At 44.6% G+C, this 23,618-nt stretch overlaps 1 protein-coding gene across 1 annotated transcript in view; it reads right to left on the bottom strand.

Moving 5' to 3' along the window:
* Positions 1–1,288: 1,288 nt before the first annotated feature.
* LAMB4 (laminin, beta 4) overlaps positions 1,289–23,618 on the bottom strand; it is a 45,048-nt gene continuing 22,718 nt past the window's right edge. The window contains exons 19-33 of the mRNA XM_010154055.1: positions 23,134–23,357; positions 21,243–21,400; positions 19,325–19,549; positions 18,006–18,226; positions 16,683–16,779; positions 15,997–16,372; positions 15,469–15,629; positions 10,017–10,222; positions 8,947–9,150; positions 7,283–7,427; positions 5,248–5,455; positions 4,506–4,644; positions 4,082–4,258; positions 2,879–3,032; positions 1,289–1,428 (exon numbers count right to left, since the gene is read on the bottom strand). Coding sequence (XP_010152357.1) covers positions 1,289–1,428; positions 2,879–3,032; positions 4,082–4,258; positions 4,506–4,644; positions 5,248–5,455; positions 7,283–7,427; positions 8,947–9,150; positions 10,017–10,222; positions 15,469–15,629; positions 15,997–16,372; positions 16,683–16,779; positions 18,006–18,226; positions 19,325–19,549; positions 21,243–21,400; positions 23,134–23,357 — 2,835 coding nt within the window. The remainder of the gene's footprint in view (positions 1,429–2,878; positions 3,033–4,081; positions 4,259–4,505; positions 4,645–5,247; positions 5,456–7,282; positions 7,428–8,946; positions 9,151–10,016; positions 10,223–15,468; positions 15,630–15,996; positions 16,373–16,682; positions 16,780–18,005; positions 18,227–19,324; positions 19,550–21,242; positions 21,401–23,133; positions 23,358–23,618) is intronic.

The raw sequence follows: 23,618 nt of genomic DNA on the forward strand, positions 1-23,618 counted from the left end.
GTGAACCCTGACTTCTGTGAAGTGCTGCATGTGGAAGAAAAGCTGGATAAACTGTTTTTCAACATTTGTGGCCCTGTAGACTTGCTTAAACTTAAGAGCTGGTGGTATTTTTCAGTTGCTGGTTGTTTTAAGGAAAAACATGGGAAATCCCTTATAAGCGTAAGAAAAAAAAAAAAGTATTGCTGGAGAGGCATTGACAAATTAGCCTAAACAACAGCTTAAACAACGATTTTGAAGTAGTTCGGCATTAAACATCTGTGCACTGCCATCCAGTGGGCACCGGGGAATTGGCTCCCTGTCACCCACCGCTAGTGGCCCAGCGCTGCGTGTCCCTGAACATTTTCAGTTAACACAGGGGAACTCCCCATATGGTCAGGGGCTCCTGGTGACCTCCCCTACTCTGTCCCAGTGAAGAGGCGGGCATGAGGGAGTGACGGTACCCTGGGGATGACGCTCATTGTCAGCCGGGATGGCAACAGAAGCCCACAGACCTCATTGCAGCTTTCCAGTATCTGAAGGGGGCCTACAAGGGTACTGGGAGAGGACTTTTTACAAGAGCCTGTAGTGATAGGACAAGGGGTAATGGGGATAAATTGAAATCAGGGAGGGTTAGATTAGATATCAGGAAGAAATTCTTCACAGAGAGGGTGGTGAGGCACTGGAACAGGTTGCCCAGAGATGTTGTGGATGCCCCATCCCTGGATGTCTTCAAGGCCAGGCTGGATGAGGCTTTGAGCAACCTGGTCTAGTGGAAGGTGTCCCTGCCCATGGCAGGGGGGTTGGAACTAGATGATCTTTAAGGTCCCTTCCAACCCAAACCATTCTATGATTCTATGATTCTATGATCTGCATCCCCCCATCCCGGTCTGTGCAGCCCCGTGTGGGGTTGTGGCACAGCCACGGGTTATTGCAGGGTTAACAGCAGGAGACACAGGGTGTTGGGAGTCTCTGAGACAGTTACCTGTAGTTTCCTGAGCAATCCTCCTTTTGCGTTTCCAACCCCCTACAAGAAGCAGCCCTGGGCTGTGGGCATGTGTGTATTTTAGAGCCCACTCAAAGACTGCATCGTGATTACTTTATCAGCTGGTTTATTAAAAGGTAACTCCTATTTCCATGTAAACTCAACTGGACAAAAAACCCAAGAGAAAGTTACATTATTCACTGTGACAAAATGCTGTATGACAAATGCTCCAGATGAATTTACAGAGACAGCCCTCCGTGCCGGGAAGCTCAGAAGGTGGTAAGCAGAGACTTGGGTTGCACCTTACCTGATGGTAAAGCTCAGACCCTAACTTTTGCATGTTGCATACTTGCTTTCCTGCTCCATTATTTCATTTTTAATGGCTATCACTTGTTCCTCTAGTTGTCTCAGTTGCTCTGCCTTGTCCTGTTTGGTTTGATTCAGGTCCTGAAGCTTCTTCTCCAAATCTGTAAGAGTAGAGACATGCGATGATGCTCGCTGTGTAAGTAAAATCCAGGGATTAACAGCGTTGCTTTTCCCATCAGTTTTAGAAGCAATAAGCCCATTTCAAATGAGGAATGTTTTATGTGCAACTGAAGGGGAAAGTCTGGCTTCTGGATTGCAAGAGAAACATGACAGCCTTAAAGAAATTAATTTCTCAACATGTGCTTTTGTCCATCAGTTGGGATGGGTCAGGACATGGAGCTCTTAAAGGAGTTGGCTTAAATGGAAACGCTCAGAGGAACAGTGTGTCCACCGGTGCATGTAAAGCCTAGACACTTGGGGTGTAATGGGCTTAGGTCTCCCTCATTCACAGGAATGTTTCCGCTTATCCCTGTGAAGCCACACCAGTGTAACCATACTGGTAATGAGTCAAAACCACATTACCCACTGCCTCTTTCCAGTGCACTAATCATCTGGGTGTTTGGAGTGACTGGGGTGCTCTGAATGCTTCTCCTCAAGGTATCTGCTCAAAGTCTGCTTGGGTCCTGTCCTGAAGAATTCGCTCCCAGAAGGGAGTTTCTGCTTCTGTTTTGCTGATGTTACATGGTATTTTCCACTGTTGAGCCTGGCAGGATCCAGGCCTAAGGATTCCCAGTGGAAATGTCCAGACTCCAAGCAGAATTAGCTCCCCTGCGTGCAATTTCATGAGATGTACCCTTCTGTTGTGGTCACCCCCTAAAAGCACCCGAGAGGCTGTGTGAGGAGTGGTGCTGCAGCAGGTGCTGTCTCCACTACCCATGACCCCTCTGCCTCCCGGCGGCAGCCCCACATTGTCCCCAGTCTCCGTAGCGGTGCACGCAGGTGATGACCCCAGAGCGCAGAGCCATGTGAGGGAGGCACATACACGATCTCCGCTGCCTGCTGTGGGACACGGCTGTTTCTCTGTGTGTTGGAACAAGCCAGTGTTTGTACCTGGTTTGTTCTGTCATTGCTCAGCGACAGTGTCTGAAAGGGGACAAGTACAGGCTGATGACACACAGCTACCCTGCAGCTCTCTATAACATGAGCCACCACTCAGGTAATGAGAAAAGACGGAGGACAAAGATTTAAGGTCCAAATGCCCAAAGCAAGTGTATAAATCAAAGCTCCCAGCTAAACCTGCAGCCAAATTCTATGCAGATTTTGCACTTGTCCTGCTTTTAAACTGTCTGAATCAAATCACTGCAAGTCCCTGTGTGGACACTTGTTAAACTTTGCTTATAGCAACCAATTTATGCCAGAAAAAGTACATAAGCCAAATCAATCTAACTGCTTTTAAACTGTTCAGGTAGCTTCAAGCAGGGATTTCCACCAGTTAAATTGTTTTAAATCTAATTTCAGGTGAACCTAGCTTGTTAGTGTCTGGGCAAGGACCTCAGTCTAATTCATGACTGTCACACTTTTCACGGCTCGCTATGGAAGTGAGAACTCCACCTGTTATTCTTTTAAATTTTTTTTCAGTCTCTTCAGCCAGTTTTTCTGCTTCTTCTTTCAGCTGCTTCACTTTTTCTAGTGTTACTTTTGGAGGTCCTCGGGCTTTTAGCTTTTCTTGAAGGATGGTGTACTTTCTTTTAATGTCAGCAAATTCCTGTAACAAAAAAATGCTTCTTAGTTTAAGAACATCTCATAATTAGTCTGGTGTACCAAAGGAGAGTTTTATAACTTTTTTGAATATCCTCCCCAAAGCAAACTTTAAATGTCTCATTCTCTTAAATATTAAAAAAAAAATCCATGAGTGTACATTGAAAAATGCTTTTCGAAAGCTTGATAAAAATCAATTAAACTGCCAGTGAAGCAATGTAAAGTGTCAAGGGAGGGTGAGGCTGTGAAGAAAGTATGGTTTAAGATTTTTAAAGCTTATGCTGGTTTTACTTCTTTTGATAGGGTTTTTCTGTAAATTTGTTTTCTGTTATGAGGCTTAATTCAAATTTAATGAATTAGCTGTAGGGTATTTTATTTTATTTTATTTTAATTTAATTTAATTTTATTTTTAAAATTTATTTTATTTTACTACATTTTTGGCTATAGTAATATTTACTGGCTAACATCATTGCATGCCCATTTAGATTGCTGTCAAGGCTGCAGTTTAGATTTCAACTAGGTTTCTTGTAAGCTGGAAGCTTGGTCATGCTCCAAGCTTGCACTGTGGGTGTCTGGTTCTCCTTGCAATTTTAGCAAATTTCTAGCTGTCTCAATGCATTCTCACAAATTTGAGCTGCTGAAAAGCACCTGGCCAGTCAAAAACTCCAAGTAACTCCCTCAGCAACATTCTCTGAAGGAGAGTGGCACGGGATGAATGGCCAGGCTGCTTCCATCACTCACGTATTTTAGAATCTGGTTTTGTGATTTGTTCTGTTGTGTTTACTGGTGCCCATGGTGACTATGAGTCCTATACACAGTGCAAGGAAAAATGTCATGGAGTAGCCAGAGAAATGTGTATGTTTTCTTTCATTCAAGCAAGCAGAAGCGTTATTTGCCAGAAGCCTTAAAATAAAAAAGAAATTGTTCTTAACCAGTGGTATTTTACACTGCATGGAACAAGGAAAACGTTAACACAGTTTTAAGGAGAGCAGAGCAACGATGCTATCAAACATGGAGGGAACCTTTTTTCCCTTAATATGTGGCAGAAAGGCTTACGTTATCAATATTCTGGGCTTGCTTGTGTGCAGCTTCTGCCCCTGCTCTTGCCTTTGTAGCTTCATTCTTGTTCATCAGCATTTTTGCCTGCAATGTGGCAATTTCATCTTCCACCTCAGACTGTTTTGCTGACAAGTCTTTTAGTTCATCGTTTGTCTTGTTCTCTTGGTTCTCAGCCTAAAACAGAGCAATTAAAAGCCCTGGTTTCTTACGCAACATCCGTTCAGCTTACAGAGCATGCTAATGAGGGAGATTATTTCAACCGATTAAGAAGAGGAGACCCTTAAACATTATGGAATTGGTGTCATATCTGTGCCACATTCTGGTTATATTTATTTAAGTCTGCATTAAGGAAATTTCGAGATGAAGTATCTTTTTCTAAAATGTATGTAGTAAATAAGTGAAAATATTTACAGTGAGATACCTGTGAGATTTGTGTTCTGATGCCTCTTATCTCTTCCTGTAACTTTATGAAAGTGTTTTTGGAGCGTCCTTGGGATTTCACAGCATTTTTTAGTTTATTATTAATTTCATCCACAGGCAGAAGAGCTTTAGCTGCTTTGCTAAAACGGAGAAGTAGAAGCGTGTTTAGTATCGTGGCGCAGAGAGCAAAGCAAGAACATGTTTCAAATGCACCCATGCTCACATGCAGGAATGTTCCCTCGAGTCCAACAACAACCATTAAAATTGTGGTTCATAAGTTGGCAAAGCACCACCTCAGTAAGGGACCTTGCGTGGGAGCACACAAGCTGCTGGATTAAAGGTGAGGCCGGATGCTGCCACTGCATGGGGGTGCACTGCTAGGAAGGAAAGCTGGCTTATGGGTGAACATATTTTCTCTCCCCCCATGCTAAACCTCCCAGTGAACCAGTTGTAATGATCCACTAGGTCCCTTGTGGAAGCTGCCTTGGCCTCTGACTTGGCAGGTGGAGGAGCCAAGAGCTGGCAGGAGCTGCCTCCTTGCAGCACGTCAGCTCCGGCATCCCGAGCAGTCGTGGCTCATTCCTGCCGGAGAGGCCCTATGGAAATTGCAAGCTGAAATCTGCTGTCATCTGAGCTTTCCCTCCAGTGTTACTAGGATGCTGCCTGGGGTATGGAGCAGTCCTGCCATGCACAATGCCACCCCAGCTGGAGCCAGCACATCAGCATGAGTACATCCTACTCACTCGGCTTCTTGTGCCTCCACCAGCAGCATCCCGGCTTCTTCCCTCTTTCTGTTTCTCTTACTCGCATTCAGTCTGTACTTCTCACAGGTGTTCATGACGCTCCTGATTTTGCCAAGCATGCCCGTGAGCTCTCGTGGAGTCAGGGGAAGGCTGATTTGAAGAACGTAACTTGCAACCTTCTCAATGTCTTCTGGAGGCGCGCTCTCATCTGCAACAGAAATGGAGCTGAGGGCATCCTGAAGTGGCTCCTTCCTCCCAGTGAAATGTAAATGATCATTATGGCTGCCTAGCCTTTGAGTTATGTGGGAGAATAAAGCTGACAGACTCAGCAAGAGGGTAAGAGAATTATCTCCCACATTTTGTAATTTAGTATTAAGCTTCCAGGTACTGCTGTTAGCGTTGTCAGAACTGGCTAAAAAGAAGATTTGAACCCACTTTGAACTGGGTTATTAAAATTCTGATGTAGAAATGAGCCTGCAGAAGGTTTTAAATCGGTGCACGGCACAGCTAGATGTGTCAGAGCCCATTTCTCCCTTGGCCCCTAGATCAAAGAGGCGCTGGAGAGGCTGGGGTGTGAATGGAGCTTTCCAAGCTGGCTGGTGGGTGTAATCCCTTCCCTGGAGTCGCCACAGTATTGAGAAAGTGGTTCCTTCGCTGGTTAATGAGAAAGGCTAAGCTACAGAGGGAACTTGGGTCAGACTCAGATAGGATGGGAATTTACAGTAGAAAAACCATATTTTGACAACTCCCCTTGCAAATGATCTCATCCTAGTTCTTTGCTAAGAGGCACAGGCAGAGTTGGAGTAGTCAATGCCTTGTGAAGTCTCATCATCATTCCTGTTTTCTGCTCACTTCCCTTTATAGAAATAGACATTAAAACAGTGGAAACATATTCAATGTTTGTGCTAACCCTCCAAAGTAACTCTGTAAGAATGAAACAGATGTTTACTGTGCAAACTAGTGTGTTCCTGAGAGCTATTTTCTGTGGAAATACATTTGCCTAAAGCTACCGTACATGTCGAAGTAGAGTACGGCAGATTTAATGTAGCTGTATGCACTTCAACTGTTACAGTTCTTAAACCTGGATTTACAAAACAAGAATTCATGAAAAAAACATTTATAATTGTTCATACATGCCATACGTCTACTGAGAAACATAAAAGAAGAGCGAAAGGTGGAATTTTCAATTGCTATCAAATACAAATCTGAGAATCTTAAGGACTTAAATGGAGTTTATCTTCCAGTTCAAAAACATAAATGTTCCTGAACAAAGGAATTCCTCTGTCCTCTGCCCTCACTCCCATCTGGATGTAGAGGTATGAATGCCAAAGGACTGCCAACATGCAGTCCTTAGAAACTTATGAGATCCGTTACATTCACGAGATTAAAAAAATCCTACCACACTGGAATCCTTTGATGTGCATCTGGTAAAAAAAAACACCAACAACCAACCAGACCAAAAAAACCCCTTAGGGTTCATTTCTTACAGCGTTTTTCTGCGGTTGTGAGGGTGGAAAAACTTTTAGGGTATGTATGGTTTTACTTTTTATGAGAGCTGTGAAGTTCTACCAGAATCCTTTGATTTCTTGAGTTACAGCTTTATGAAGATGCTGGAGCGGTATGTGTCCTAATTCCCACGCTCCCTACGGAGAACCTCTATTTATGAGCCTGGGAGAAGGGGGCAGCATAACAATGTGAGGATGCATTGGACATGCCTGGACATTATATATTGTATGAAATTATCTTCGTAGTTGTTTACTCAGATAACTCAGGAACTCAGGGAATTACTTGCAGGCTTCAAATTAAGCAAATGAATGAAAGATGGCAATCAGAATGTAATAGATCTATCGGAAAATGAACACAGAGTACTGTCACATGGGAGAAAAGCAGTAGAAAAAAAGAAAGATTGTGCAGATCAGGAGGTAGACAAGGAATTTGATGTGTATACAGCTAGATAATTTCCTGGCTGTCTATTATGCTATATTATATTTGAATATATATTAAAAACGAGTCAAAAAGAACTTTGCATATTTACCTAACAAGAAGGCTTTCACCTTCTGGATGAACTCCTTAGTGATCTCTCGGTCAACTTCAATTTGGGTCCTAGCTCTCTCCAGTTGCCCATTAAATTGTGAGCCTTTCAACTTGCCGTCTTCTGCCATTTGCCTGATGCTTCCAACCTGGAAATATGACTGCAGATAGCACTGCCATTTTCTGAAGGTTATCAGCTGATCTCTGACACAAAAATAATTTTGATCCAAACCTCGGGTGGAATCACTTGATGTGGCTTTGAAAAGTAGTAGGGGACTCCTTTGGGGAACTCCAGAAGTTGCTACATCATAGCTCTCATTTGGGCTCAGAAAAAGGCTAAATCAAGTATTTTTTTCTCTCTGCACACACCGCTAAACCACAGGCCCTTCTGTTTCTAAAAGAAGGTGCTGACTGTTGTTTTCTATATTGCTGCCTGTCAGTGATCAGATTTAGTATAGAAAAGGCACGTAATTTCATTTGTCTTTTCACACTGGACTTGCTGTTAAAAAAACACTTAAGAGGACACAAATAAGAAAGGTGGAGTTTAGGGCTTATCTTTAAAAGTTACATTTTGCCATTAAATTAGTACTCATGACCATTTAAACGATTAGTCATCAAATTCCATCAGTATTTTTGCTTTGTTGGGGCTATGCTTTGCCTTCAGGAAATGCACCGCTGCAGCTTCCCTGTGCTCTGCCGAAGTTTCCCCATGCAACAAGAAAAACAGTGAGGTTTTTTACTTCTGGTGCGTTTCAAAATACTTCACATATGTTACCACAGCGATGCCTGAAGCTTGTGAGCACCAAAGACAGCTGCCACCTCGGTGCAAGATGCCCTTCGCTGCTGCCCCTCTGTGTCCTGGGGCCCAGGCATGTGCCCCGACGGCTCATTTTGAAACCTCTTAGCTGTGATGCAGAGTGCGGAGTGCATTTTAAAAGGAGGAAATGGATGCCCAGGCACCCTGCAGGGACAGGACAAAGCCACAGCAGAATGACTTTTCTGTGGGAGAATGTGTTTTGCCTGTAATGGTAACAGGCACCATCTCTGATCCTAATGGGCACAAACTGTACTGGTGTTTTGGGATTTGTCCATTTTCTTTCCTTTGTGCATGTTGCCTTGCCCACACTTTGCTCCAGTTATTTTCACTGCTACTGTGCGGTACAGCTGACTACTTGATGCCCTTCTAAACCTCAGCAGGGGCAGAAAAGCTTCATCTTGAAATTATTTTCAAAAATTCTTTAATGGCAAACTTAAGAGTAATATGAAGTTGTATAAATGGAGCTTAACGCTATCCACAGCAGCAATCCCACTGATAAGCACGGGCCATACCCAGACTACTGACAGGTGTGCCCTTTGAATCTTTCCCAACAAAAGGATAGACAATACTAGCCTGATGCCACCAACTTCCATAGGCACAGGGCACCATGACCAGGAGATCTTGGCAGCTGCAAGGAAGAGGACGGCATACCTAGAGTCACAGTCCTTTGGTGGGACTGGCACTTATACTCCCAGTACTGAACCACGCTAGGTCTACGGTGTTGGGACAGAGTCCATCACTAGGTCACTGCTCTTTGTCCAAGGAGCAGGTGAGTTTTTGTAGATGTGTGACCTCTCAAATCTCATCCTCCATCCATTTCATTGAATAAATGTAGCTTTGATGTACAGTACCTGATTCTCAGGTTCTTGTAGCTGAGTAGTCAGGTTACTTAGCAACTCAGCAGTCTCCTCAGCTTTCTTGAAGGCATCAGTGGAGAGAGGAAGAGCTCCACTGCAGTTTGGGCCACCACACTGCCTGCATCCATGACTGTCCTGGCACAAAGCTCCCCCGCAGGCTGCTGTGACACAGGGCTGGCTTCCTGGCACCCCACAGATCTGCAATAAGGAAGATGAGATACACTCCTGGGGGAAGGAAGATGTCTGACTTTCTATGAACATGGAACATCATATGGGATTTTCCCGAAGAGGTGGTGGTCTGGTCTCTCTAAAGATGGGTGTCCCTGCCAGTTACAGATCCCCCTTCCCTGACTTAAAGGATGCAATGGCAGCCCATGGCTCCAAGCCCATCCTTGTAGGAGCCATTTGTTGGGCTCCATGTGCTGCACTAAGTCCCATGTTTCACTCCTCTACAGCAAAAGGGCTGAAACTCCCCTGGCCATATCCAGCCCATGGATCAATGGCTTGTTCTAAAGGATCCAGATCACCTCACACACAACTTGGTACCATGTCTAGCCTTTCATGTATTTTGACACAGATGTTGAGACTAAAGGCCTAGATGGATAATCTCTTCCAGATCTGGCAGTGTTGGCCGAAGGTGCTATCAGGTGTTCATTGCTGCCCAGCAAACAGGCAGAAATCCCTCCCTCTCCTAGGGGTGATGCAAAGGATATGCAAGTGCTCCCCATCCACTCCAGGGCAAAGATGCTCTGCTTAGCTGAAGTCAGTGATAGAGGAGGTTGGGGTTAATCTTTCTGAATTTACACTGAAGTCCTCTTGAGATTAGAGAGTGCTTAAACAGTTCCTCATGTTGGGCCTGCCCTGGGAGCAATGGCTTCCAGAAGGGTGGTAGTAACCACAGCTGAGAACTGCAGCTGTTTCTGACGTGACTGCACGTCTGTGCCAGGGAAGTGTTGTTTTCCAGATTTAAAATGCAAGTAAGCACCCTTTTAAAGTGAAAACTACTTGCAGCATCAAAAAAAGAGATTTTTGTTTAGCTCCCATTCAAAATCCATGGTGCCTACCTTTTCGTTCAAGTTGTGGATGTCGGGGCTCTTGATCATCTTGAGCTTCTCCAGCACATTGGTTTCTTTCAAGGCCTGATGTCCCAACACAGTCAGTGTACGGCTCCTGGTGTGCTCTGAGTGTCTTATGACAGGGGTTGTCCCACTGGTCTTCTGTTCTGCCACCAACGATATTTCAAAGTGTTTCCTAATGTTGCTGATGGCCTCTATAGCAACAGAAATAGCCTTTAGTACTGTATTTTGGTTACATTTAATTCATGTATTTACTAGAATTCTGGACAAATGGCGACTGACAGGTGACGCAGTTTGTTGTCACTAGTGCTTGATTTGGGACAGCAGGGAGGGACAGGAGCTTTCATTTCCTCAGTCAAGCTTTTTAATGCTTTACTCAGTCAGCTGCCAAAGAAGAATAGTTATTGATACCCATAAAATCTACTAAAATAGATGTAAATATAGTGTATCCCATGTCATTCTTCAGAGTCCAAGGTGTATGAGAAGCCAATGGAAGATACAAAAATATGAAGGGGATCTTATTAATGACACAAACTGCTATTAATCTGCCTTCATCAGCAGCTCATGCATTGCTGCTGCTGTTGATCTGACAATGCTCCTGTTATTTGTTCTGTTCTGAAGTTTAGGCAAGTGAACTGATTCTGCCAGTTGTAAAATCTATGAAATCATCAGCTCTGTGACTGTGAGTCAGGAAAGCATTTGTCCTGTCCCTGTTCAGCACAGCACCCAAACATTAAGTGGTCTGCTGAACTGAGGCCAAAATTTAGATTACAAATGGGAATTTATGAGTTTTATTTGGCTCTGGGAAATCCAATTTCAAGGTTGATGTGTTGAAAAAAAAAGCATTTCTATGATAAGGTTGTAGAACAGGCAAAAATTATTTTCTAGCAAGATTCCTTCTTGTTTGCTTGGTGTAAGCTTTCCCTTAAGCAGACTCAAAAGGGTTGGAGAATATTTTTTTTTTTTTCAGATTAATAGCCTAAGGAAAAGACTCAGGCCTTTTATAAAACATAATTTAAAGCTGCTGCTGTTAAGGCTTCCTGGATTTCTAAAGAACCCAAAGCTGTTCCCAAATCCCCAGTCAGAAGTGTGTGCAATGAGCCACAACTGATGTGTTGGCAGTGAAAAAGTATGAGAGGTCATTGATTAACATTCCTCTTTGTGCTGGTAACCAACTCAGGTACCGGTTGAAGTCGAAGACAAGGTACTCGACAAGTCCTGCATGCTTTGAATCAGGCACTGAAGCCCTTGGCCTTGCTTTGAGTGAAGCTAACAATGTTTAGTTGTCATGTGGAACCAAGGCTATTTATTTTATCTTGTAACTCTTGGAAACAATGTAGAGTTTAAAGTTAGCTCCTAATACAAAATACCTGGCAAGAGACTGCTGTTACTGTGTCTAAGCCAGAGGCTGTTTTCTGTGCAACTCCATGGCAGGAATATTTACACTGCTTCAACTCTCCATTAAGTGGCCCAAATGCATTTTTCATGCTTGGTTTGGGATGGAGCTGTAGAGCTTCCAAGTTCCTTTATGTTAAACACAGCATCGTCGCACAGGCTTGATTTACAGCCTAGGAAGCCGTACTCGCTGCATTACCATACCACAGTGGCTGCAAAGCCAGGGGCCAAGGCTGGAAAGGGGCAATTTAATGAGATCTCATAAACTGCAGACATTCTTTTAAGGACATTTGTGTCTTGTTCTTTCCAATGATTTTAAGTCACCATTAGATATTGACGTTTCCAGGCCAGCCTCTGAGGAAGCCTCCGAGTCCTGAGTTCTTGTTGACTTGATCCTCTGCAAAGAGGGATAGGTAGGAGCCTGTTCCCTGCATGTGTCTAGGGTACAAGTGTCAAATGCGCCCCAGATGGGGGTAGATGGCCATATCCTACTCCACTTGCTTGGGCCAGCAAAAACGAGAAGGAAAAAGCAGACAGAACCATACTGAGGATGGGCTGCTGGTCCTGCAATGAAGCTGGGGCATGGGAGCCAGGCTTTCTCCTGAATGCCAGAGAAGCTGGTTATCTTGAAGGAAATGCTATTCTGGTGCCGTTAAATGCTTGGTAGAAGGAGCAATGAATATTTGTGGCTCTGACCAGAAATTCATCTTAAATTCAAGGTCTTCCCCTCCCCACACCCCCATATGCTTTTTATAGGGCTGTTTATCCATCTCCTGAGGCCGTCAGATGAAATGGATTTGGAATGTGACCAGAGAGCACCATGGATGCTTCAGCTGTGCAACCACTGACCTCCCTGGGATTTATTGTTTCTTTGCCTTCCTGTCTCTCTCAGACTCTGCACAAGACTCAGCTGAACTGGGAAGCAGAGCCTGGGAGAGCTGTGATGGCCGCTCACGCAGGGACCGGGGCGGAAGAGCTGGCCCCAGGGGTACTGCCAAGTATAACAGTGCAGGAGAGACCTAAATATTAATTAACCCCTCTTTTCCCCTCTTACTTTCCCTTGGCTTTGTATTTAGTTGAACTTTCCTTCTTCTTTTTCAATCTTGTCCCAGATGTTCTTTTTCTCACCCAAACACAGCACAGAGAAACTGTAAATGAGAATGCATTGCTTATAGCTTGTGTCCTCTGTGGCACTCACCTTATCTTCTGGGGGTTCATATCTTGGCAGCCGCCTCTTTGGAGCATGTACTGCTGACAATTTCCTGTTGCTGAGGATGACTTAGCATCTGTTTGCAATCCTCGACTGGTATGTCCCCATCTTCTTCCAGAAAGCTGTCCGTGGCATTGTCATTGCTGCTATTAGCAGCTGATGGAGACTATACTTAGCTCAATCATAGATGGAGTAATTCTTTCAAAAAGGAACTAAATTCTGACTTCATATTTTTTGATGATGGAGAGCTAGTTCCTTACCACATGAAATCATGTATTTTCCCATGGGAACACTGAGAAGTTGCACTAGACTCTCTGTTTTAATTAAACAAACCATTGCCATACCACATTCTTTAAATATCGCTAAGAGCAATAGGAGTCAGAAGTGGGGAAAAATTCTTTGGTCTTCTACTGTATGATCCATGAGTCTATACTGTGAAACTGGGTGGCATTTAAATCCTGGTGTATACAGCTTGGTGTTGGTGGCAAACTTGCTGAGGTTGCACTCAATCCCACCGTTCATGTCACCAACAAAGATGTTGAACAGCGGTCACAATACTGACTCCTGAGGAACGCCATTTGTCACTGGTCTCCACTTGGACATCGAACCTTTGACCACAACTCTTTGAGTGCGACCATCCAGCGACAACTCTGTGAGGCCGCCCCCCCAGCCAGTTCCTTATGCACTGAGTGGTCCACCTGTCAAATCCAAGTCTCTCCAATTTAGAGACAGGGATGTTGTGCTGGACAGCTTCACATACTTTTCACAAATTCAGGTATATGATGTCAGTTGCTCTTCCCTTATCCACCAACACTGTAACTCCATTGCAGAAGGCCACCAAATCTGTCAGGCACAATCTTCCCTTGCTGAAGCCATGTTGGCTGACACCGATCACCTCCTTATTTTCCATGTGCTTTAGCATACTTTCCAGGAGGATCTGCTCCATGATATTGCCAGGCACAGAGGTGAGACTGACTGGCCTGTAGTTCCCTGGGTCTTCCGTTTTTTCCTTTTTAAAAATAGGGGCTATGTTTCCTCTTTTCCAGTCAGTGGGAACTTTACTGGACTGCCACAACTTCTCAAATGTGATGGATAGAGGCTTAGCAACTTCATCCACCATTTCTTTCAGGACCCATGGATGAATCTTGTCAGGTCCCATGGACTTGTGCACCTTCAGGTTCCTTAGATGGTCTTGTACTTGGTCTTCTCCTACAGTGGGCAATTCTTTATTCTGCCAGTCCCTGACTTTGCCTTCTGCACCTTGGGCAGTGTCACTAGAGCTCTTGTTGGTGAAGACTGAGGCAAAAAAGTCATTGAGTAACTCAGTCTTCTCCATATCCTGGGTAACCAGGTCTCCCGTTTCCTTCCAGAGAGGGCCCACATTTTCCCCAGTCTTCCTTTTATCACCAGTATACCTACAGAAGCCCTTCTTGTTGCCCTTGAAATCCCCAGTCAGATTTAATTCTCAGGTCTTTAGCTGTCCTAACCTGTTCCCTGGCTGCTTGGACAATTTATCGCTATTCCTCCCTGGCTACCCATCCCTCCTTCCAGCCTCTGTAGGCTTCCTTTTTGTGTTTGAGTTTGTCCAGGAGCTCCTTGTTCATCCATGCAGGCCTCCTGGCATTTTTGCCTGACTTCCTCTTTGTTGGGATGCATTGCTCCTGAGCTTGGAGGAGGTGATCCTTAAATATCAACCAGCTTTCTTGGGCCCCTCTTCCTGGCAGGGCTTCATCCCATGATACTCTACGAAACAGATGCCCGAAGAGGCCAAAGTCTGCTTTCCTGAAGTCCAGATTAGTGACCTTGCTGTGCACTCTCCTCACTGCTCTAAGGATCTTGAACTCCAACATTTAATGATCACTGCAGCCAAGGCTGCCCTTGAGGGTCACATTCCTTTCCAACCCCTCTTTGCTGGTGAGAACAAGGTCCAGCATGGCACCCCTCCTCACTGGCTCCTCTATCACTTGGAGAAGGAAGTTGTCATCAACACATTCCAGGAACCTCCTGGATTGCTTGTGCCTGCCATGTTGTCCCTCCAACAGATAACGGGGTGGTTGAAGTCCCCCATGAGGACTGGGGCTTGTGAGCCTGAGGCTGGTCCTGTCTATAGAGGACCTTATCCACTTGGTCTTCCTGGTCAGGTGGCCTGTAGCAGAGCACCGCTATAATGTCACCTGTCCCTGCCCTCCCTTTAATCCTGACTCAACCTCTCAGTCGGCTCCTCATCCATCCCCAGGTGGAGCTCCATGCACTCCAGCTGGTCACTGACACAGAGGGCAACACTCCCTCCTCATCTCTCCTGCCTGTCCTTCCTAAAGAGCCTGTATCCTTCCATTCCAACACTCCAGTCATAGGAGCCATCCCACCACGTCTCCGTGATGCCAATAAGATCATAGCCTTGCAGGCATGTGCACATCACTAACTCCTCTTGTCTCTTTCCCATGCTACATGTGTTTGTACAAAGTCATTTAGGTTGGGCCCCTGATGAAGCTGACTTTCTGGCTGGAGTGGCTGGAAATCTTTTGTGCTGGTCTTCAGGTGCCCTCCTGCTGACCTGTGATCCTTCTCCCGGCTCTGGGCATCTACTGCTGGCACTGGCCTCAAACTGGTAGGAGTGGGGTGGATTTTCCCCTCCCTCAGCAACTTTAGTTTAAAACCCTCTTCACCATCTTGGCAAGCCTGTGTTATTAGTATTAACATTTTTGTGCCACCATAGGAAGCTAAAATCTAGGGATCTTTGAAATATTGTATGGGTTGATGGCTGATGGTACGAAAAACATTCTGAAACTTCACAGAACATGTTCACCTGTATCAATTAATTGCTGTCTGTCTCACCTTTGAGGTTCGAGTAATGAGAACTGCGATGCAGATGTATTTTCTGTTGTAGAAGTTCATACACTAGGTCAGCTTCTTTTCCGAAGTCTTCTATGTTCTTGTTAAGATCAGGAAACTCATACAGCGTTCTGCGAAGGGGATCCATTTGTGCGACTTCTTGTCTGAAAGGGAAATGGCAGTTATGCAGAAGTCAGACTGGATTGTTCTTAAACTAGAACTGGGATACACAGTATTTTAGAGGACAAGAAATACTTTTCCAAATGAGCAGAAGCATGTCCTTGTAATGGCTTATTTAGAAAATCCTTAGGATGAACTGAAAATTCAAGCATTTAAGTATATGCCTGTGGGGAACAGATCATATATATAAGGATTATTTTGTTCACAGATCAACTGAAAACAATGACTTTGTAGTCCAGCATCTGTGTGCTGATCAGAAAGTGGGACTTGACGTGTAGGGCTGGCTGGGGGAGCCTGGGGGGAGACTGCTTTCTCAGCCAAGGGGTTTTTCAGGGGCAGCTGAGTCCTTACTGAATGTAGGCCTGAAAATCCTTGATGCCTGAGAGGGCCTCCAGTGAAAGAACAGGATGTCTCAAAATTCTTTCAATTTCAGAAATGGCATCTTCGAAAGCTTTGATGCGCATGTCACAGCTGGGCATTCGTCCTCCTTTATCTCCGAGATTTGCAGCAAACCTCATTAACCCCTGAACAGTCTGACCGAGGGCAGTAATGGCGGTGTCCCACTGATCAAAACAAAGATGACACTGATGGCAAGAGGGAAAGTCTTTCTCAAAGCCGCGGCTGCACTGGTTGCAGGACCGGCCAGTGACTCCCGTGCGGCAGTTACATGCGCCGGTGGCTTTGTCACACTTGGGCTGGCCAGTTCCCTCCGGGTTACACTCGCACGCTGCAAGAAAGGGACAGCAAGTTGCACCCTGTTGTTCCTTTTCTGTGGGATTAATGCATGCAAAGGGCACAATCATGCATTTCAAGACAATAAAAGCAAACTGGTGTCTTCAGCCCTAACTGCCATGGTCCCACCATAACCATAGAAGGAACAATATAGATAAAGACTATAAACAATCTTATCCATCTCATACACATACATGCATGAAAACCTTTTTCTCTAGGTGTTTGTCCATCTCCCCTGTGAATATAAAGGGGAAGCATTTCTTTTGAGGCAGTTCCTAATCCAGTTGTCCCCAAGTAATACTTACAAATGCAATGTGTCTGGGGGTCGCCAAAGTAATTTTCCTCACATTCATCACAACGTCTTCCGCTGTAACCTAGCTTACATGGACACTGGCCTGTAAGCTGTAAAGACAGGGAGGATGAAATAACTGCCTGCAGAGTTGTATGGCTGGGGATACATTATTTACTGGGTTTCTTTTTCATTGTGATTTATGCCATGCAGCCATATGGGGACTGCAGTGGCACTTCTTGCACACGGTCTTTGAATAACGTGGTTTACATGGTACTGACTCACCTTTCACATCTTCCTCCTGATGGCTATGAAGATGAAATAGACTTTGAGAGATAGCTTTATTTTACTAACGTGAAAGGTTTTGTATGTTCCAGTCTACACATGCTCTTTGAGAACTCATCTTCTGACTGTTATCTGAGAGAGAATTATTTTCCTTTGCAAAACAGATTAATTTCTTATTTTTGCTGGAGCAAAGCACTCATCATTGCATTCCAACTTTCAACTACATGATATGTTAACTGTAACTAAAAACCTCGAGGGTACATTATGCACATTGCCCTAGAAAATTTATTTTGGAATTCAGCTATTAAATTAAACTGCAGGGAATTACAGCTCTGATAACTGGTGCAGCTTGGAAAAAAAGTAGTAGTTATTTGAGGATAAGAGCTACATTTTCTAGGAAAATAATAACTCTACTAAATAATCCGGAACAAACAGAAAGCATATTGAAAGGAAAATGTGAAAGCACATCAGCAAGAGGTTGTGATAAGGTCCTGGGGCTCTGAAGTCAATAGCAAAATTGCTCTTGACTCCATGGGACCACAATTTCACCTCTGTATTCTGAAACAGTTTTATTTTTTCTACATTCTAGCCCCAAAGAGTGCACAGGAATTAAAGATGAGAAAAGAAAGATACTCTAACAGTCTGATAGATGAGGCATGATTAATGTAACGGCCACAGCTGATACTTTATGAAAATAAATACTTAAAAAACACTCATAAGACTCTTGGGTCCAAGCTTGGACTTCGACTTGCCCTATGCCTGTACTTATATGAGGTAGTTTTTTCCTACATGAGATTTTCTTACAAAGTATTTTTATGATCCACTTTACAAAGGAACACATGGACCAAAAAAAATGGCTTATGAGCAAAGCCGCATTACCAGAAGAGCATGTTTGATACAGTGACTCAAAGTGTGATTGCACCAACTGCAAACTTCCAAAGACTTCTTGTTTTCAGGGAGCACATCAAAATATATCCTCACTTATAAGAGCCTCCACTATGCCATGCCAGAACACCCCCACCCATGCTCTCGGAAAGCAGACTAATTTTCTTGCCTGGTTGCACTGGTTGCTTTGGGAATTTTTTGGATCACAGTCACAGATCCGACATCCTTTTCCGCTAGCCAGGTCCCAGTAGCCAGAGGCACACTGGTGGCATGTCAGGCCCACCACGTTGGGTAGGCAAGGGCAAGCTCCTGTAACTGAGTCACACAGACAGGTTGTGTTCTCCCCTGGGCATATGGCAGGGTGAACACCCACCAGATTGCACGTGCACCCTGGAAAAGAAGAACAATTACTACAGCAGATGATATTATAGACAGATGAGGGACAATCAGAGCAGTATATAAGGCACATGCTGTAGGTTTACTTGTAGTAAGTTTGAACACATTTTTAATCTCATACAGTTTACCTGTCTTTCCATAATAGCTTATATATCACTTTGAAGAAACATACTGGGAACATTCCGTACTTTTAATACAGGCACAAAAAAAAAAAAAGAAGGGGTAGTGAATTTTGAATCTTACTAGAACAAAATGTTAAATATGCTGGGTAAGGAGAAGCTGATTTACAATAGTCACTATCCAGCGTGGGAAACCCCTGTAAGCCAAGTAAGATAAGAAGCCTTCCTTGTGAGGAGCCAAAAGTTCTTGCTTAACCATTTCTAACAGACCATTTCCAAGACAAATGAAGAATGGGCTTGAACTGTATTTTCGAGATTCCCATAAAAAGAGTTTCTTAAAAATACCTATATTTGTCTGGCCTGTAGAAACTAGACCCTCAGTGAGGCACATTTGTGAAAAGGGTCTTTGAGAAATGTTGAGAAGAAACTTATGCCCTGCTTTCTCTTACACTCCTGCTTTCTGTTAAAAGTGCTGAGTTACTGACGATGTTCTCATGGAGTCCATTAAGTTGCCTGAACAGTCGCATTCTAGCCACTTAATGAAAACAACTGGAAAGTCAGGGAGCTCAGCAAGGGATCATCTGGTTAACTGAGCATTGCTTAGCTGGCATCAGCCAGCAACATGGATAAACAATTCTCTTTGATTCCTTTACTTTCAGTTCCTTCCTGAACAGGCTGAACGCACACTTATTTTTCTAGCAGAGAGTACAGATTTTACTTCATAAATGGGTATTTCCTAGGAGTGATACTCAGTATGAGATTTAGTGAGACTTTGATGACAAAGAATTTAGTAGATGACATATTAACAGTTATTTGCATCACTGGATAGAAATGTATTCGGTACTCTCATATTTTGTACGTTCATCTGCTTTAGTTTTACTGTCCCTCCAAGGGCTAACCTCTCCCTATAGCCTAATTTCATTAAAACTTCTATTGGTAGTAAAACGCAGTTGCAGTGCTGTTGCGTACTTACTTTGACAGTTTCGATCAAGGGCTGAGCCAAAATACCCTGGTTTGCAGAACTGGCAGTTTGCTCCGTGGGTGTTGTGTAAACACTTGGTGCATTCCCCAGTGACGTGGTTACAGGATTCTGGGTCTGTCACATCAATGTTGTCATTGCAGGGGCATGGCGCACAGTCAAGTCCAGGGCTGCCTGGGTTTTTGTAGAACCCACTAGGACACTCGTCGCACCGACTGCCTGTCAGGAAGGAAGGTAAAAACATTTGCTGGCTGATGGGAATTCAAGTTAAACTTGTAATTTCCAGTAATACTGTTAAAAGATTCAGGCTGTCTGCTCAAATGCACATTTCCAATGGAAAAAAAATCCACCTGTTGGAGACTGTTGCCCTTTAATCCTGTAATTGGTTTAAATTACACTTCCCACACTGAAATCTGATGGAAATGCACTCTCCTCATCCCCACTCGTTTTTAACAAGGAAGTTATTTCAGTAGGAGTAAATAGGTACCCCCTCCCACAACACCTTCAAGCATCTCTTTCCAATGGCAGCAGTCAGGGTTGGCCCATATTTGCAGGATTTTCCCTGGGACCTTCACCCTGACAGCAGAACAGGAAGGTGTGGGGTGGCCTTTCCTGGAGCCACCCAAAGCCCAGCAGACCTGCCCACCCTTCCAGAACCCAATGGAGAATTCCCAGGAGGTCACACCACTTCTGGGACCTCATCCACTGTCTCATCCTCAACCAAGGACTCTGCTTGTTTGCCGTGGTCTTCAGGACCACAGCCTTTCACAAGAAGCAGGAGAAGAAAAGTCCAGAACTGAGGACTGCAGTGCCTTCTGAGGACAGAAGTCCCCTGGGTGAGTACCAACAAGGATCTTTTTGGCCCTACAATGATTACTCAAGCAAAACTGCTCTTGACTTATAAAGGAACCTGGCCTAAGTAATGATGACAGCATTGGTTTTGGCAATGTTTCCCATTAGAGATCTCTCACTGGAGATCTTTCTAACGCCCCAGGGGAAGGGAAATATCTTCAGATTTTCCCTGCAGAAATTCAAGCTAAGTCAATGGGTACTTAGGAAGCAAGGCATCAGTCTGCTGCAAAAATATCTGCACTTGAGACAGCTGAGAATGGAAATCTCATTTCTAAAGTGACCACTTTTGGTGAAACAGTCACTTTTGGGCATAACATCAAAGAATCATAGAATCATAGAATGGTCGGGGTTGGAAGGGACTTTAAAGACCATCTAGTTTCAACCCCCTTGCCATGGGCAGGGACCCCTTCCACTAGACCAGGTTGCTCAAAGCCTCCTCCAGCCTGGCCTTGAACAATTCCAGGGATGGGGCATCCACAGCTTCTCTGGGCAACCTGTTCCAGTGCTTCACCACCCTCTCTGGGAAGAACTTCTTCCTGATATCTAATCTAAACCTCCCCACTTTCAATTTAAACCCGTTACCCCTTGTCCTGTCAATACAGGCCCTTGTAAAAAGTCCCCCCCACAACTTCCTTGTCGGCCCCAAGATGCTTCTATATGAGGAAAGATTTTCCTCTGATTAGGAAATCTTATCAGTGCTTTTTGCTGCCATGTTCTTTATGATTTGGGCTTCCAATGCTTGTTTTTCAGAGGTAACAAGCAACTGCAGGTCTCTCCCTGAGGTTAACGGAACGCAAATTAGGAGGTTTCCAGAGAGTGCCATCACATTAATTATTTGTATTCATGTAGGTGAATCCCTTTTTCAAACACTAATTACACAATTCCCACTGTTCTCACTTCCCCACCTCATTCCACTAAATTTGGATGTTAAGTTTTCTTATCTATTTTATTACCATTATCTCACTTGTCATTTCTGACCAGAGGATGGTGGAAGATGGTTATTTTTCTCTCTTACATTAATTTTAACAGAATCAAAACCAGTCCTTATTTTGCTTTATACCTGAATATCCCTCGAGACAATTGCAGACTAGTTGTGCAGACTGGGAATCCTGGTAACAGGAACGTGCAAAATACCTATTACTTGTAGGCGCCCCAGGGCACATGCATGGGCGGCAGGGTTCTCCGTGCAGAGGGTTTCCATAATAGCCATCCATGCACCTGTCAAAGCAGTCAACACAAAGCAGCAGGAGTTGTCAAGTGCTCCTTCCAGTCCTTGCAGGTGAATTAATTTTATATGTATGTATAATAAAACATTCCAGGTCATTGTAATACTTTCCCCATTGATTGGTACAGATATATCTGATTGCAAAGGTGTTCTAAAATGGAAAATCAGAGCTGGTGCAAAAAGAAAAAACCAAATGGTTTCTTTTCAAGGAGTATTTCTGAAGACTTTCACCTACCATGGAGCAATTTAAATCTAAATGATAATATATACATATGATACATGCTCTGCACAGACAGCTACAAGCTGCCATGTAAAAATTCTGTATATTCACTTACCACTGCATTTCCTTACATACACACAAAGAGTGGCTGGTATGACATTAGAAAATCCTGGCATGGGCAGAAAAGCAAAAATTCATTCAGAGAACTCAGAGAATATTGCATATTTTAGATGCAGCAGATGTACTGAAACCAGCCATGCTCTGCCTGACAGCTGCAAACCTGGGGTGATGGCTGTTTCGAGGTGGTGGTGGCTGTCTTTGGGGGCTCACTGGGGGCTCAGCTACCTCCACCAGCCTGTCCACCACTGCCACCTCCACCTCCCAGCCCCCTGTGGCCCTGCAGCGGCAGCAACACTGCGGCTTCTGAAGCATCAGCAGTCTTTGATCTGCTTCACTAAAGCAAATGGGAACATAACTCTCTATATGTATACAAGCCAGGTTAAAAGTCGTGGATATTTGATTATCCTTGCCCTGGGGTCTGAAGCTCCTGCAGAAGTGCAGGGCAATAATTAGTTCAGTCTCCATTATTAATCTATTTGCTACCTACAAGCACAATAGCAAAAGACTCTATTGTCCAAAAGCACTGCAAGAAAAGCTCAATAGGTTGCATGGGGAAATCCTCTTAAAAGTGGATGACAAGGTACAATCCAGCCAAACTAAACTAAACAGCTAACAAATTTAATTCTGACATCCATGTTGAACCCTGATACTGCTGACAGTGTGTAGGATAAAAAAGAGGAGCACTGTTTTGAACAGAGCTGGAACACGTGGGAAAAGCCATTTGCTGGTCATATGGAAATAAGAACCAGCAAACAGGGCATGTTTATTTAAGCTCCTCAGAGATAACTGCAGATATTAAAATGAGTTTTCAGCACAAGGTTAGCCTCTTGGCAATTAAAAAGCTGGCAGGATTCAGTGTATCACATATGCAGCACTCTGAACATATCATCAAGCACATGATGCCATGACACCCATGTCTCAAATGCCTTCTTGCAGGAAGCCCACTGTGATGCCATGTGTGTTCTGTGCCCTCTGCCCTCCCACAGGCACAACATGCACCTTTCCACACACATTTGCTGAACAAAGTGTACCTGCCATTCAGGAAGGCCTAATCCCGGGATTAGTTATGTGTTTCCAGTCAAGGTCACTGATGCATTCATGAGGAAGTAGGTGGGCCTCCAGCTAGACACACGTTTCAGAGAGCACCGGTGTTGGGTGAGCTTTGCAGTGCTGCCCATCGTCCTACCTTTCACAGTGGCTTCCAGACGCAAACCCGCGGCAGTTCAGGCATGCTCCAGTCACTGGGTCGCAAAGGTCTGCATAGTTATGTGTTTCCAGTCAAGGTCACTGATGCATTCATGAGGAAGTAGGTGGGCCTCCAGCTAGACACACGTTTCAGAGAGCACCGGTGTTGGGTGAGCTTTGCAGTGCTGCCCATCGTCCTACCTTTCACAGTGGCTTCCAGACGCAAACCCGCGGCAGTTCAGGCATGCTCCAGTCACTGGGTCGCAAAGGTCTGCATAGCCGTTACACGGGCAAGGGCGGCAGTGAGGAAATCCAAAATACCCAGCCAGACATCGGCTGCAGCGCTGACCATCCACCTCCCGGCGGCAGGAGCACTGCCCCGTCACCTGGTCACACAGTGTGCTCAGCGAGCCTTGCGGGTGGCACTCGCATGCTGGAAAACACCGAAAGCAAAGCTGCGCCCTGGGCGTGTATTTCCACCAAGCCCGCTCATTGCTAACACTGCTCGAAGGCAGTGTGAGCGGCAGGGCCGGAAAACCTGTTATTTGTGGAAGCATTTTTTATATTGCTTCACACATAATCCTGGATTTCAAGCCGTAAAAAGTTGGGGCATGCATGAAGAGCCAGATACTGGTACAGGTGCTGGCTGACAAGTACTCACCGTAGCAGCCGTGGAAGCCGAAGCC

This window comes from Eurypyga helias, unplaced genomic scaffold (assembly GCF_000690775.1).
Source record: "Eurypyga helias isolate BGI_N326 unplaced genomic scaffold, ASM69077v1 scaffold15336, whole genome shotgun sequence".
Lineage (NCBI taxonomy): Eukaryota > Metazoa > Chordata > Aves > Eurypygiformes > Eurypygidae > Eurypyga > Eurypyga helias.